This window comes from Sinohyriopsis cumingii, chromosome 1 (assembly GCF_028554795.1).
Source record: "Sinohyriopsis cumingii isolate HCF-2022 chromosome 1, ASM2855479v2, whole genome shotgun sequence".
Taxonomy (NCBI): domain Eukaryota; kingdom Metazoa; phylum Mollusca; class Bivalvia; order Unionida; family Unionidae; genus Sinohyriopsis; species Sinohyriopsis cumingii.
This window is the reverse complement of record NC_142961.1, coordinates 148,537,299-148,553,934: the sequence shown is the minus strand read 5'-3', so window position 1 is coordinate 148,553,934 and position 16,636 is coordinate 148,537,299. Positions and strand designations below refer to the sequence as shown.

The window sequence follows — 16,636 nt, the reverse complement described above, 5'->3', positions numbered from 1 at the left end:
GAGATAGAAGTCAAGATACTTGTTATCTGTTAGAAGAAAAGACATTGGTCTTCAGAATGTCCGCAAAGACAAAAAAGCAAGATGAGGAATTTTATATTCACTGAGGTGTTACAATGTCGGGTTTCCGGCCTCTAAGCCTAAGCCGACCGGTGACATCACTGCTAATTGCAACTAAAGTTGTTCGCCCCGCGGCAAGACCTTCAAAGGGAGTAATCGCGAATTGCAATGGCTAATTCACAGACAGGTTTTTTTCTGTTTCAAAATCGGTCTAAAGTCGTAATATTATATAGGTAACACGATAACCGGGCAAATTGGACAATTGGACAAATTAAAGTAATCCGCACGAACCTAATATTGCAAAAAAAGGAAAATACAATAAATGACCTTACACAGTACAAGGACAAAGATGAGTGATTCACAATAAATTCACTCGACGGAAAGAATGATGTGTTTTACTCAATAAAATTAAATTCACTCAAATAGTGGCAAATGAGGTATTTTACTCAAATAGTAAAAAAGATAAAAACAAGAGACATATAACATACAAAATATCGTTATAATCCCAAACAATGGGTATTACGAATCCCATAAGTAGCCCACGGCTAAATGATTACATGCATGGAGTAACGCAAAACACTCCCATCACTATTACACTTGCCCACCAGACACACTGGTCAATCAAGCGGTCATCATTTTAGTTAGACACCGACCACCATTCAATTCCTTGGTTAATCGACTAATCAACGCCCACCAATTCGGTCATCAACGCCTGATCACCCGCTACTCGACCAGCAACACTGCTCATTCAGTTCTACGGCTGCAATGGTTCAGCTTTACAGCTGCTAAGTACAATTTCTATGGTTAGCTCTACAGCTGGTAAGTTGTCAATAGTTGGTTCCGAAGCAAGAAATCGATAAGACCCTAAAATGTCTTGACGACTTTACCACATTCCACCCATCTCTGCAAGTAATTGCACGTCCTACTGACAAACTGGGTGAATGCCTCGCCTCTCTACTCTCTCGCGTTTGCTATACTTAAACGTCTTGCAAAAACCTTGCTCGGTTAGCTCGTATTTCTTCAAGAGTACTTCTTTCAAAGCGAGGTAATTTAGCAAATCGGCCGTGGTTAAAAGCGAATACACGTCTAATGTATTACCCTTCAATAACGCGCTAAGATAAAGCGAAAAATCCATTTTTGTACAGTGGCGTACCTTTCGAACCGGTTTAGATGACTGTTATCTTTGTCGTCTTTAAATGGGGGCAATTTCGGACCTCTGTTTAGAATCATGTAACCCCTCCCTTTTAGTTTGCAATAGCTCAGAATCTCTTTGATACTCCCTCTCCCTATTTCTCCAAATCTTCTATCCTCACTTGTTTTTCCCTTTCGAACTTCCTATCCTCTACTACTTGAAGCAGTTCTACCTTTTCGCTCTCCCTTTTCCCTTTCCCATCCTATCCTTTCCTTTTAGGCCTGTTTTTCTAAATCTATCCTCTCCTTTAAAAAAGCTATTTTTCTTTCGTCTTCCCTTTCCATATCTAGTTTCTCCTTTTCATTTTCCGTCTCCTATAACCTCTTATCCCTTTCCGCAGCCTGTTCTTCACGAACAAAGTTCCTAAGAGACTCTCCTCGTAGTCAAACTGTTTCCCCATTTCCACAATTTCTTTTATTGGTGACATTTCAAAAATGATATGAATAACCTAAAGTGCACTATTATGCCAAAAGGGGTAATTATTATAATTTCAACGAACTGTATTTTCCTGCTGGAAAGGCAACAACAACATTAAATATGTACAAAAATAATGTTATTTTGTCTACTTAACCTCGCTGTCTTGTCTAGAACGTCTAAAGCACACAAAAGATCATACAAGAATAATAAAACAATAAGTCTGGTGCTCCGTTATATCCGCGATAATCCCCATTCTTACACCATTTGTAACAAGATAACCGGGTTGGATTTCGGATTTATAACATAACACTTTTGATGGTGATACAAAGGCAATTTTTAAGGATGAATGACTCGAGTGAGAAAATAATTATGATTAATACGTGCGTGTATAAGAAACAAATATTGGACAAATTAACATAATCCGCACAAACCTAATAATGCAAAAAATAAAAATACAAATAAAACACCTTACATAGTACAAGGACAAAGGTGAATGATTCGCAGTAATTTCACACTACGAAAAGAATGTTTTACTCAGTGAAACCTGTGGTACTTTACTCCTATAGTACAATGTATTCACTCAAATAGTGAAAAAGTGAGGTATTTTATTCCAACAGTAAAATGATGAAAACAAAGGGACGTATATACAAAATATCTTTACAATCCCAAAAACACTGGCATTATAAAACCCAACTTTAGCCCAAGGCTAAAAGTTTAAATGTATGGAGTTACACACTCCGTCACCAGCACACTTGGCTACCAGTCACACTGGTCAATCGAGCAGTCAGTTGTTCTAGGTAATCGCCGACCAACATTCAGTTCCTTGGTCAATCAAGCAATCAACGCCCACCAGTTCGGTCAGCAACGCCCGATCACCTGCTACGGGACCAGCAACTCTGTTCATTCAGTTCTACGGCTGCTATGGTTCAGCTTTACAGATGCTATGGTCAACTTCTAAGGTTAGCTCTACAGCTGGTACCAGGTCGACACCGATCAGCTGAAAATAATCTAACACCGGGTACTATGCATAACAGGGGCATATAAGATAAAACGTAATGACGTTATATACGGTAAGCTATACAGATTACGTTATCGGCACAATAATTATAAAGCAATAAACAGGTTCAAAAGGGAATTTACTTGTGTGCAATAAGAATCCTAGGGTACTAAACGTTTCTTAATAAAATTCAACTTTATTGCTAACATAAATCTCTTGCTAAGTCACAAACAATAATAGAAAATATTTGCATTATATTACGTAATCTGAAGCTACATAGAAAATAAATAAAAATAAACGTTTTAGTACAATAGTTATAACTTATAATATACATAAGAAATTAACAAATAACTCACATACCTCTACAGATGAAGATGTGAAATCTTTTAGTAGACTGCTCACTGAAAAGATGTTCCGTCATGTAAAGATTTAGTCTTACGTTGGGGCATTTGTAAACACAGACGATGCAGCCATACATTGTCTGTGCGCTGAAAGTATTCGGTTTTTCCCATCGAAAGCACTTCGCACGTGCGGCATAGGATGAACCAAACTCGCTGTTTCGAGATATTGTACAATATACATTAATCACCCTCGGGCATAGTTGTACACATAAAAACGAAACCCGAGTACATGTATTTAATAAATAAAGGGATTTATACAATTCCGTGACAATATAACACGTATTGACATTAACCAAAGTACTGTGAATTACAAATTCTATCAGAAGACATTATAAACATGAGCAGGAATTGTTAACAAATTTTCTCACACAACGTGACACATATGTTAACATCAGCCTTATGGGAATCAATTTTGGATGTGTTCATTTGAGAGAATTGTTAGGTATATTTAATTGCATTGTTTATTAGATATTTTTAATATTTTATTTCATTATATGCTGTTGTAATGTAACATTGTATGCTGGATCTAACCTTGTCCGAAATCAAATTCATTTTCCATCCTGACCTAAATCATTGATTTTACTATTATGTTAAGAACTAATGCATAGCCCAAAAGCTTCCGATGGGTATGCGGTTAATATTGGGATCATTGTTAAAGAAGTAAACATACTTATTTTGGTCTGGGTCTAGGTTTTTGGAATTCCCCTATATGTATACCTGGCCCACCTGACATATTCTATATTCTGTAATATAATTTTGGTAACAGACCTTCTAATTATAACTGAAATGTTATCTAGTAACAAATTAGGATCGTTCTGGACGGTTATTTTCCATTAGGTAAAAGCCTTTTCTCGAGATGCTGATTGTAACCCGAGATCAATTAGAGGACTATGCAATCTTGATTTTTCCGACAGATCTGTGCTTTAACCTCTTAGCAGAATTATTTTCATTTTTACTGTGTCCCAAAATTTAGTAGGGCTTGAATTTCTTTATTCAAATTACTTAACTCAAGTGATTCCTCTAAAAGTATTCAAAGTGCTCTTCAAAAATAACATTCTTGGAAATAGAAATTTGAATTTATACTTAAATCTCAGATAAGGATTTAATTCTAGGACTGTATTATTGCTATCCGTCAAATGACTGTTGACACATTACCACTATACGGGCCACTACAGGCATATCATCACTTTCAGTGTTGGATTTAATTTGGATTTTCAATACATTTTATTCAGAAATATATTTATTACGACTTGTATCTGTAATTCTAGGGATATTTGGAATTTCACTCACTTTTTATTACCTTTAAACTTTGTATTCCAGGGAAATGAAGTATTTGTCGAATTTTAAAAGCTTGTTGCTTCTCACCGCTTATTACTTATTTTAAGACCACAGATGCATGGTAGGATTCAATTTATATATTTAAAGTATTCTTTGGAATTCCAAACTGCTTTAGTCAGGACTAAATCAATATTGTTGTGAATTCGTTAGAGACTTTATAGTTTTATACTTTTATTATGATTGAACGTTCAGGACTATTTGGAATTTAGTTCACAATGCTGTAAGTTCATTTTAAAATTTCACCTTGTATTATGGAAAAAAAAATTATTTCTTGAAGTTAACAAAAACTGATGGTTATTTTCTGTTAGTTAATTTAAAACCATAAATAAGTAACAAAAACATTAGTAATTTGCATTTAAAAAGGTTATCTTGTATCATTTGGATTACAAGGTTGCATTTTTAAATGATCTTGCGTCGATCGCAACAATCTATTACTGCACATTAGACCGTGCTGGTGGTCTTCGTTACAGCAATAACAGATCAAAATAATCGAATGCCTTTTGGCACAATGACTTCACACACGTTCGGCACGCCAGAATGAAACGACAACTCCAGATTCCACCTCGGGTGAAGTGCGGTGTAACCTATGTTCTACCCGCTCTATCTATCATTCGATGAATTACGTCATATCATGAAAAAATAAAATATTCAGAATCCGTGGAACTAATATGCCAGAAAATAATATTATATATTAAATCTCCGACTTCAAAGGATTGTTGTTCTTGAGAAACAATCGAAATAGGAATAATAGTAAAATACATTGTTTAATTATAATTGTGTGTCTTATAACTTCAAAAGTACTGTTACAACTAGGGAGACTAACTTTTTTTCATTATTATTTATTATTTTCTCTCTCTTTGATTTGAACAGAAGATTGTTCGAACCAGTAATTTCTTTAGATTTTTTCATCTCATCTGCAGGGCAAGTTTTATATAAAAAGCATATGTGGATCAGACGTCTTTAGTTGTGTGAAAACATTTGCAAGGTACAGAAGGGATAAGTTTCATTAAGAAGGTTCTAATCACATGCAAATGCCGTATATAACAATTATTGTTACATGATCATATAATAAGCAAATATTATTAGTCTGACAGCTGCATAAAGGAGATTTGAGAAACGGAAAATACCATAAGTCAAACAGTATGTACATTACTCAGTATTTAAACACACGACACGTGACTAAAACTAACCATCAAACACACGATGTAAGAAATGTATGAATTAAAGATCAGCATTGTCACCCAAAGTAACAGCTGTCTCATTTCCGTGTTCTTGCTTTTGTTTTATGAATAGGGAAGGGAGTTTACTCTTATTTCCTTGGCATGATATAGCCAATGATACGTCGCCCAAAGTGCCATTAAACCCAATATAAAACAAAACAAATGGTTGTTATTCTAACCCAGCTGGAGAAATATGAGTGTTCGTTTGGTGCCAGCCGTATGTAACTAGACCTAATAAAGAAAGATCACGGACTATGTGTAGGAAGAGATTATGACGTTGGTAGGTATACACGTTTAGTAATTTGAGATATGATTAATTAGTTGTGTTAGGTGTTTGGGTTGTGTCTTGTGCTGCATCGCGTGAATTAATACTATTCGGATTCGCAAAGCTTACTAATGACTCAAGGAAACGTGAAAATACAAATAACCATACAAGTGTGAAATTGGAGATTTCTCTTGTTTGGTCAAAATGTGCTTAGAGAAGAATGCTTTCAAGTATTTACGAGTTTAGGAAGCCTTCACTTGACATCGACTGTTGTCTTGAAGGCCTTGGAACTGGGAAAACAAGCATATGAGTAGGTTTTTGAAAACACGCTCAGTTTCGATCAATTCTATCAACACTTTAGTAAGAATTGAACCCGTACCTTGACAATTTTGTTTTCAGCGTCTCATGGATAGTTTCTATTCAGGGATCTGTTCTACCAGAAGCGAAATTTATGATTAAAAAATTTCGTCGAGCCGATTTCTCGAAATTGGGGCTACATAAAGGGGTGGGGTTCAGTACAGCACATGCCGCAAGAAGATTATATCTTACTTATACAGGTGGGTCATTATGTCGCCTCTTTAAAGAGTTTTGACATGGACCTTTTTTGACAAATTTTCTTCAGAGGACATTTTGTTGAGAGGAAATCAGCGAAAAAAGGCAACCTACAGGTACTGGGCATGAAATACACGCACATTTTGGATCGATTAAAATAGATTGTAATTAATGAATCCCTACTTAGAAGATATTGATTTAAATTCCTCTTTAGATGTGTTCCAGCTGCAGGAAAATTTAAATGAAAATTCATCGGCCCGATTTCTAGGAATCCGGAGATCAATATATGACAGTTATAACAAAATCCATTAGGAGATTACCTCTTCAGTCCATATCTGGTTCACCCCTAAAATGATTTTGACATTGATCATTGTTACATATCTTCTACGCAACGATATATTTCACTACCAAAAACATTATTGGCTGTTCGTCTAAAGCAAGCGGAAAACCAAGAAGGTATTTACTAGGGGCGAAACGATTCATCGATATATCGATGCATCGATACATTTGCTGAAACGACACACATATCGATACAAAACGATACTTGTGGTATGCATGTTGTTGTTGTTGCTGTAAGGTTTAACGTTATTTTTCAGCACAAGATAGGCCATACATGGCGGCAAGTATAAATGGTGGAATAAGAACCCCGGGACAACCCGGGAAAGAAGCACTGACACACGAGAAGCTGCTGGCAAGTTTTCTCACATACCCACACTGGCCGAACCCGAGACTCGAATCTACGAAGACAGAAGTGAGATGGAAGTGATTCGTAACGGTAAGCGCTTTCGAACACTCGGCCACTTGCCCCCCCCCCCCCCCCGTATGCATGTTAGTTTAGCCTTCAGCAGTTTTGAATAATTATTTTTAGCTACCTTGTTGTTCTGTCAAATTAAAATCCATCTGAAACAGCATTTGCAGTCACAGGCACTCATGTTTATTAGTTAACACGAAAAAGGCTATTGGAGAATACGCACTCGCGGACTACAAGTTATCAGTGACATGGTTCGTAATCTGTCCCCCCCCCCAATTCCATGCTAATTATCTTAACCCAGAAGTATGATCAGCATATACTATACATTCCAAACGTGTCCCACATGTATAATTAAGTACTTTGCTCATTAAATAACCACTTTCACGCGAAGTTTCTACTTTGAATTGTATCTTGACTCCTTTGGCCGATTTGAAAGCTACCCTACCGGTGTGTTGCACGGTAAAAAAACGCTACATTGAATTCTAATTTGTGGTTATTGCGTTTCCGGTCCAGGATAAACAATAACCACCAATCAGAAGTCAACATAGCTTATTCTCTGCGTTACAAACAGGAAGTATTCGCAGATCAAGAGAGAGACTTCACGGGAAAGTCATTAGATATGTCAAGTACTTAAGCGGAGATGCTGTCAGGGTGTGCCATTGCGCGAATCGTGCAAAATTTGTACGAATTCGTGCGCTTGGAGAACAGTGAAACGCGATAAGTCCAACATATGAAAATGTGTTCGGCAAAGTATCCATTTTTATGTAACCGTTTTAGTCACGACATCTTTTTTTCGGATAGCAACTGTTCCACATCTGGGTTCCACAAGCACGACATGAATGGTTGTGAAACTAAATTTGATTAGCACAACGTGCCCAAGAATAAGCGTTATGGCTAAGTTTGAGCCATTCATGGAGGCAGTTTTACAACTGCGTGTTTAAAATACGGGCTGCCTAGAAAACCCATAATGTCTGAATCCCGGCGTGGTTCATTACGATCCGTTCGGCAAATACTTGCTGATTAGAGTGATGATGACAATAACCTTTAAAGTTATGAAGTGTATCAGATTATTGGAGCTGGTAAAGCGCTAACGGAGATACCAGTGAGTGATTTTGAACCCGAAATGGTGTTAAATACGAGTCAGAGGTACACGCTGGATGGGCAAAAAATAGACAGCATTACCCTTTCAATGGTATTTCGAAAGTAAATGTACAAAGGGCAGAGAATACTGAGCCAAATTTAAATCAAAACAATTTAAAAGTATAATGCAATTTTCTTTCTTTTAATTAATTAATTTCGCCCTGTGATACAAAACCATATACATGTATCCATATCAGGGTTAAGATAACATGAATGAAGTAAGAGTAAAAAATGAAATTCATAAGTAAAGATATTTACTTTAATACCTTTGTCAGTAAACTACAGGTTTAACAACGTAAGTTTATGTAAGTGAAAAGTCCTATTTTTGGAGCAGATATATCCAAAAGATAATATCTGAGCTCTGGAAAATTGTACATGACTGTCACAAAGATGAGTTTCCCAACATATTCAAGCTGACAAAGCTAGCTATGTATATGCCCCTTGAGACAAAAGCACAGAACAATATTGATACAAAGAAAAGGAGCAGAGTATGCCCAGAAATAATTAACAGATTAATGCTTATATAACTAGAGGTGACATCTGTCAAAGATGTTGATTTCAGTACAGCGCTAAGAAAGTGGAGCAGGAAGAATGAGAGACAGATATTGAAGTTTAGATAAATATTGACCTATGACCGTTTCGTCCTCCCCGTTCTTAAAACTTTGATAAAGAGGGAGTGATATGTCACGTGTTTAGGTTCGAATAAACAGTAACACAAGAAAGAGTGAAAAGAACAAGCTTTGAAAAAAAAGATACAATAACTTATTTTCCTGGAAAAATTCTGTAAAAATGACAAAAATTTGAACTTACAGTCTTATATAATCAAATCCAAAATAATCCTAGAATAATCCAAGAATAAAAATTTTGAAGTCCTAATAACAAAATGTTCTACTGACTTCAAGTTCGAATCCCGACGAAGAATCCAAGATGGAAGACGATGACGTAGAATGAAATCTTTTGTGTTGAATTCTACAGTTCCTTGTAGAAACAAGAATTATAACACCGGTTTTTGATAGCTGAATAAATGTTTATAAAAAACTGTCCTTATTCATCAATTTCACAAGAGCACACGTATTTTCCAGAAAAATCACAGAATTAATCCTTTTGAATCCAAGTAATTTGAAATAATTCCAATTCAAGTAATTTGAAATAACTCCAAACAGCACAACATACAACTTCCAGTTTAACACCCCAGCTTCTACTGAGAATAATTCTCTAAAACATAGGTTATATGTCTTCTAAACGTAAACAAGGGGGTCACATGATCATGTTCTGGAAGTTTATAGAAATTAGTACGTATTACAGATCACGTCTACCCAGTGTGACCCTGACGAAAACCAATCATTTTTCTCTACCCAAAAAATAAAATGTTTATATCTTAAAGACGAAGTCCCATCATGACCTCAACAACAACCAATCATTTTAAAATAAAGACAGAACTTGTTTACGTGGTTGCCACAAATTTTGAAACAAGGTTAGGATTTAGATCAACACCTGGTGTTTATAAAACAAACAGTCAAGGTCAAACTATTTTCTGAAAAAAGTATTATCTCTAGAGAATAAATTTACATTACAATAGCCTGTAATAAAAACTAAAAAATTAAAACTGACAAACAATTAAATTGAAATAAATATATATTAAATCAGATACAAGTAAATCAAATACACATAACAGGGAGGTCAACCTTAAGATAAAATCCTGTCATCATATCTCCTTAAATTGTTCACTGGGAATAAATTGTTATTTCTCTTTTTAATGCAGAGATATTTAACCAGTGAATGAAGGCACTAATTAAACAAATGAAATATGCATAGAATCAGCGATGGGACAGATTGCAAACTGCTCAAATTTATCACCTTGTGGAAGTCTTAAAAAAAAATTGTAGAATAGGACTGGGTGCAGTCAATAGTTTTCCTTCTTCACTAACAAATACAAGTACATGTAGCTGCAGCAGTATTTTGCATCTGCAGGAAGTAAAATGTATAGATTTTGTCGGTATTCAACCTTATTCTCATGCCCAAATTTGATGCAGATGAGATTTTCTTTGCACGAGGAAATTACATTATTTCTTCTGTTTTGAAGATAATATTATAATACCTTCCAAGTGTAACTGAGACACGGAATTGGTACTAAGATGTTTTCAAATCATTCATGTTGTACAAAACAAAGGGAGTTAAATGGAGCCACAAGTAAATGGCCTAGAACGTTAGATAAAACTCATTGCAACCAACAGGTAGTCTGTTTGAAAGTATTGTTGCTATTTTCTCATCAGTAAGAATTGCATATAAATATATAATAACTATATGTCTATCTGTCATACTGAAATTAGGACCAAAAGTTCTATATGAAAAGGCACCACCAACCTTCCAAAGATGGAAAATCACCAAGATCATATGTGTATCGATATGTATCGTATCACAGGCAGCGTATCGTGAATCGTATCGATACGCAGCACGGGTGTATCGTTTCACCCCTAGTCTTTATGGATACCAGTAGTATTAAAAACCGTTAAGTCGATGAACAGATTGCAGTCAATCTTTGCTATGCTTGAACCCTTACTTAGAGAATTCTGATATGAACCCCTGTTTCAAAGTACCTAGAGAAGAACCCGTCCTAACAGTAGGAAACGATAGAAGAAAATTCGTTTAGACGATTTCAAGGAATTCGCGGCTAGATAAAAGAGGTCAAGTACAACAGATGCGATGGGAAGATTATATCTTACGTATACAGTTGGGACTCTATATCCCCTCTTTATAGAGTTTTGAAAATAGACCTTCTTTAATATTTTGTCTCTATTGAATACAGACCACCCATGAAGGAAGTTCTGACGAATTTCGTCGATAGGACGCAACGAAACAAGGGGCGTCCGAAGGGTAAAGGTTATGAAAAACACGCAAATTTTAATAGATTGAATCGCAATTTTGTACCAATTGAAATTCTATTTAGAGGATTTTGATTTCAAGGCCTTTTGGATAATATCTAGCTAACAGCATGAAAAAAGTAGAAAATAATTCGTCGAGAAATTCGAGTCTACTTAATGTAAGTCGAGCACATCACATGCTGTAAGATTATATCTTAAGTTTACATTCGTGACAGTTATGTCCCCTTTTTTAAAGTTTTTACATGGAGCCTTCTTTGATATTTTATCTCTTGTGATATAGAAGTAGATACCGTTTGAAGAAAATTCATTGTGGCATATTCGCGAAATTCTAGACTAAATAAAAAATGTCGAGTACAGCACATGCCGCAAGAAGATTATATCTTACGTATATATTTGGACCATTACATCCCCTTTTCATTGAATTTTGACACGGATCATTGTTTAATATTTCATCTCTAAGGGATAGACTCAACCTACAAAGGAAGCCCAGACGAATTTCGTCAAGAGGAATCGGCGAAAAAAGGTGAGCACTTTGGGTACCGTTTATGACAAACACGCAAATGTTAGTAGATCGTTTGACTAGTTTGTACTAATTGTGCTCCTTCTTTGAAAGATTTTGATTTCATCGTACCTTCTTAGATAGTATCTATTTAAGGACCCGTTCTAACAGCAGGAAAAGTTCGAAGCAAATTTGTCAAGCCGATTTCGAGAAATTCGCAGCTAGGTATATGAGGTCCAGTACAACACTTGACGTAAGATTTTATATTATGTATACATTTGGGCAATTTCCTTCTCTCTTTAGAGATTTTATATGGGTCTTTCTTTTATATGTTGTCTCTAGGGGACAGAGTCCACCTTCGAAGAAGTCCTGATGAATTTCATCGAAAGGAATCAGCGAAATAAAGGGCGCGCTATGGGTACCGGGTATTGAAAATCCGCAAATGTTAATAGATTGTATCACTAGTTTTTTCATTGCTTTCCACTATTTTGTTTTAAAACAGAATGATGCTATCATCAAAGTTGGCAAAGTCTTGTTGTACGAGAGTGACTTGAAAACTTTGGAAGGAAAGAACTGGATCAATGACCAGGTAACCAAAATATTTTGAAGATCTAATAGAAATGGAAACTTTCAGGCGATGCATTATCAATATTTGAAGACGGTTTCATTTTTCTTTTTATCAGAAACTTATGAAAGGCTAGCAATGTTTGTTTCTAACTGAAAATTTATTAAGCTAAAGAAAAGGCCTTTATACCAAACACAAACATCTTTCATTGAAATTATGCGAAAATCTGACATTCACTTGTTTAAGTAGACACTAATATTATTTCCTGTATTTGTTTATTCATACATATTTAAATAGATCAAAATTCTAAGAATGTGCATACAAGTTTTTCTTTTAAGAGTTTGTTTATTCTCTTTAAAGCAAGACAGCTTAGCTTCTATGAAAGATAAATTGCAATCATTCAGTTACAATGAAATTTAGATCTTATTACAATGTATCTATTACTAATGCGAAATTTTTGTGAGATGTTGGATGTCGTTGAAGCTTAATACAGGTTTTGGAATTTAATTTCTTGACGTCTTAATTGGCATATACATTTTTAAGTGATAAACTAGAATAATAATACACTTGTTTTACAAAAACGACATATATCTGCTTTTTTAGTTTTTCACTATTTTAAAATGTTTGTTTTCTTTGGGTTCGTTTGTATGATAAAGTCTATTGCAACAATCATTTTCTACGTCTGCACTGTTGTTTTCACATAGAAATGCAAATATGTGTTAATAATTTATTTTGCAAAGTGGCACAGGTTTGTAATACGTCCATTACATGTTATGTGTACAATAATAAGCGTGGCTCTAAAATGTTGTAAAACTTAATACAGGATTTTAATGTATTTGGAAGATAATACTTTCCCTTTAATAGGTAATAAATGCTTTCCTGGCGATCATCGAAAGAGATTGTGAGGGGAAGGCTTTATGCATTGACTCATTCTATATGTGCAAAAAAGAAGTGGAACTCCCAGATGGAAGAAACCACAAGGAAGATTTATTTATTCCTATCAATAGACCAGGATACTGGTCCCTTGTCGTAAGTTTAAGATTATATATATATATATATATATATATATATATATATATATATATATATATATATATATATATATATATATATATATATATATATATATATATATATATATATATATATATATATCCATACCACTGTAATTATATATGAAATCAGTTAGTATTTAATATAAAATGCATTTCTTTACATAGGTACACATTCATTAATTATGCAGTGTTAATAGTTATGGTGTTATATATATCTGACTTGCATTGTTTGTTATTTTTTATTTTGCAATAAACTATTGTAATGTAACATTATATGTTGGACTTGTCCAAAATCAATTTTTTTCTACTTCACCTGAATTATTCATTGTTTTAATTTTATCCTGTAAACAACTAATACACAGATGAAGTATTCACTGTTTGTAAGGGTTTAATATCATGATTATTATTAATGGAAGAATACCTGTTTATTTTGGTCTGCGTCTAGGTTATTGGATTTTCCTACAATTTACCTGGTGTACCTGACATAGTCCATATTATTTATTTCAATTTTGGTAACAGATTTTCTAATAATCACTAAAGATTTATTTTGGTAAACATTACGAACTTTCTAGAAGGTTATTTTCCATTAGGTAATCCTTTTAAAAATTGTTAATTCTGACCTGAGGTCAAGTAGAGGACTATATAATCTTGTTACTGGAAAGATTATTCATTCGTGCTTTAAGATCTAGAAGAATCAATTTTGCGTCCAGAAGTTCATTTATTCTGGAATTTTTTTTCTCCAAATTATATAATTCAGTCATTTATTTTTCTTCTTCTGGAAATATAGTGTTTATAACATATAATATGCTTGGACAGAGGCATTTAACGTGATTTATTGAGAATTCAAACCTGGAATTGTATTACTGTATGTCAACCAAAGACTGTTGGCATACCACCATGACATGCATTGGACTTAATTTGGATTTACACTAAAGTTTATTCTTAGTTTATTATCAGGACTTGTGTCTGTAATTCTATGATTATTTTAGAATTCAATTTGCAATACCTTAAGTTCTATTTATTTTTTAATTTTTATTAAGTAATCAAGACAAATACATTCTTTGTTGAATTTTACACAGCTTGTTGCTTTTCATTCATTTATGTTACTTATTTGAAGAGCATAGACTTTTAACAACGGTCGAAAGTTGTTGCTTAATGACCGTTGACTATCATTATTATATCATCCAGAGAATATAGATGAATTAATTTTTCAGACAATATTTTAACTTTTATCATCAGTATGTATTTCTCAGTGATTGGAACATGCATATAAATTTTCATGTAGTATGTCTACGAAATGTTATTTTCTCTTATCTAAATAATGGCGATAGAAGTTACAAAGATGAACACTGTCATCAATTTACTTTGTGCTTCATTTTTACATGCAGAATGCTTTGTTAACATTGTATAATATTTAGATAAATATTTCCTGACTGAGTGTTTCTTAAACATGACAACCAAAAGTTCAATTTAATGGATTGCTTATCATCATACAATTCAATTAAAGAGATGGTTACATGAGTCTATGTGAAAATTATGCAAAGGAATTTCCACACATTGTAGAGACTGGTTAGCACATTTTTAATGCAGACTTGTTGAATAGAATGATGTAAATCTGTCGTATCATATTGTATGTCCTAGGTTTTATTTCCCATGCAAAAGAGAATTTCTTTCTTGGATCCAGCTGGTGGATATAACCTGGGAATTGTAAACAGAATGAAGTAAGATTTCTTTTAAGTAACCACTATGTAGTAAAACTATTTATAACACTTTTTCACCTGTATTTTCCTTAAATTTCAAAGAGAATAACTGACAAAAACTTATCACTAAACTATTGATGAAAAAAATTGTTCTCACTTTAAACAATTTTATTATAAAGGTATTAAAATTCTTACAGAAATAAAGTATGAAATTTGCTGTAATATCAATTTCCAACAACTTGCCAACAACAAAATACATTATTAAAGCTCCCAGGACATACATTAGCTTGTCGTGTACTTTTATGAAAAGCGTTCAAAAATTCGGAAAAATAATCATGATTGTCATGCACAGGTGAAATTCCTTAATTCACAGCAAGCTAACAATATTTTAGCAAACTAAAAGAGACAGTACATTACTTAGCAAAGAGGCTACACAAATGTAACAGTTGTCTACGCATGAAGCGACAAGCAAGTAAGTTGTGTATAATTTTTCGCAATACTGTGCATTTTGTGAATATTGCTATAGAATATTTTTATTTTATGGTAGACACGCCCCCAAACATCTCTCTCCCTCCCCCCTCTCTCTCTCTCTCTCTGTCTATATATATATATATATATATATATATATATATATATATATATATATACACACATGCATTGTGTGTGTGTGCATTTCTTATAAAGCAACATAACCATAACAGTATCAAATGTTATATTATACGGAACTTGGTAACAGTGTATTTATTTCACTATTTTGCTACACTGACCTTATTCAAGGCGTTCGTATCAGAAGAAATTTGGTGTTAGCTAACCTATGACAAGAAATTGGAACTGGTATGTACAATCTAATAAATTGCTCCCAACCCTTTTTTCCAACCATCTTATTTTCTTTTCCACGTCATCAGGTGTATAATGTTGCTCTCCGTATTAATTTGAGGACTGAATTATTTATTATTAGTTTCATTTACGGAGGGTGGAAATAAAACATTAATTCTATATCGTAAGGTGGCGAAAATTGACTAGCCCATTGCATAAGACTGTTATCATTTGTTACTAAAATGTAACATTCATGGTGCAATTGATAAGTGGACAGACTACAACATGCAACTAACTCTATAACACTTCTGCGTTTGAATATGAAAGGTTTTATGTGGCTACGTTATGTTATTCTGGGTACATTGATACAAAGAGGATATTAGTATTTTTATTAGTTTGATATAAGGCAATATTTCCCCATTGAAGTAAAAACATTAATTCAGAATTTTTCCACCAAGCAAATGAAATATTTCCTCTTATGACCTATAGAAAACGTAGATTTTATTTTTATTATATTTTCCTTACGACAAAACCAACTATCGCATTCTTCTTCATTTCGTGCCAGTGTAATTCATGGCCTTATTACTAGATAAATAAATAGAGGCTCTCAAAAGGCTCGCAAAAGCTGTACATTATTCAACTACTTTCGTAAATTCATTATTAAATCATTACCCATTTGAAACTCTGTTTATCACATATCATTATTTTTATGGAAATAGAAGTGAAGGAAGATGAAATATTTATATTCATTCTGACTAGGACAATGCATCTTTCAATTGTTGCGCTTAA

The 16,636-nt window shown here is 33.9% G+C and overlaps 1 protein-coding gene across 3 annotated transcripts; it reads left to right on the top strand.

The window, feature by feature from the left end:
• The first annotated feature begins 5,781 nt into the window (after positions 1–5,781).
• On the top strand, positions 5,782–15,603 carry LOC149808122 (sentrin-specific protease 3-like). 3 transcript variants are annotated; one of them, XR_016419123.1, is made up of 6 exons: positions 5,782–5,902; positions 11,137–11,204; positions 11,673–11,735; positions 12,214–12,300; positions 13,141–13,305; positions 14,973–15,603. XR_016419123.1 is itself a non-coding variant. In XM_089949779.1 (5 exons), the coding sequence occupies exons 3-5, from the start codon at positions 12,154–12,156 to the stop codon at positions 15,054–15,056; spliced, it is 396 nt and encodes a 131-aa protein (XP_089805905.1). In that variant the 5' UTR covers positions 5,782–5,902; positions 11,137–11,204; positions 11,673–12,153; the 3' UTR covers positions 15,057–15,603. The 3 variants fall into 3 exon arrangements, 1 of the variants encoding a protein (XP_089805905.1); XR_016419108.1 differs by having other exon boundaries at positions 11,137–11,735; XM_089949779.1 differs by having other exon boundaries at positions 11,673–12,300.
• The last annotated feature ends 1,033 nt before the right edge of the window (positions 15,604–16,636 follow it).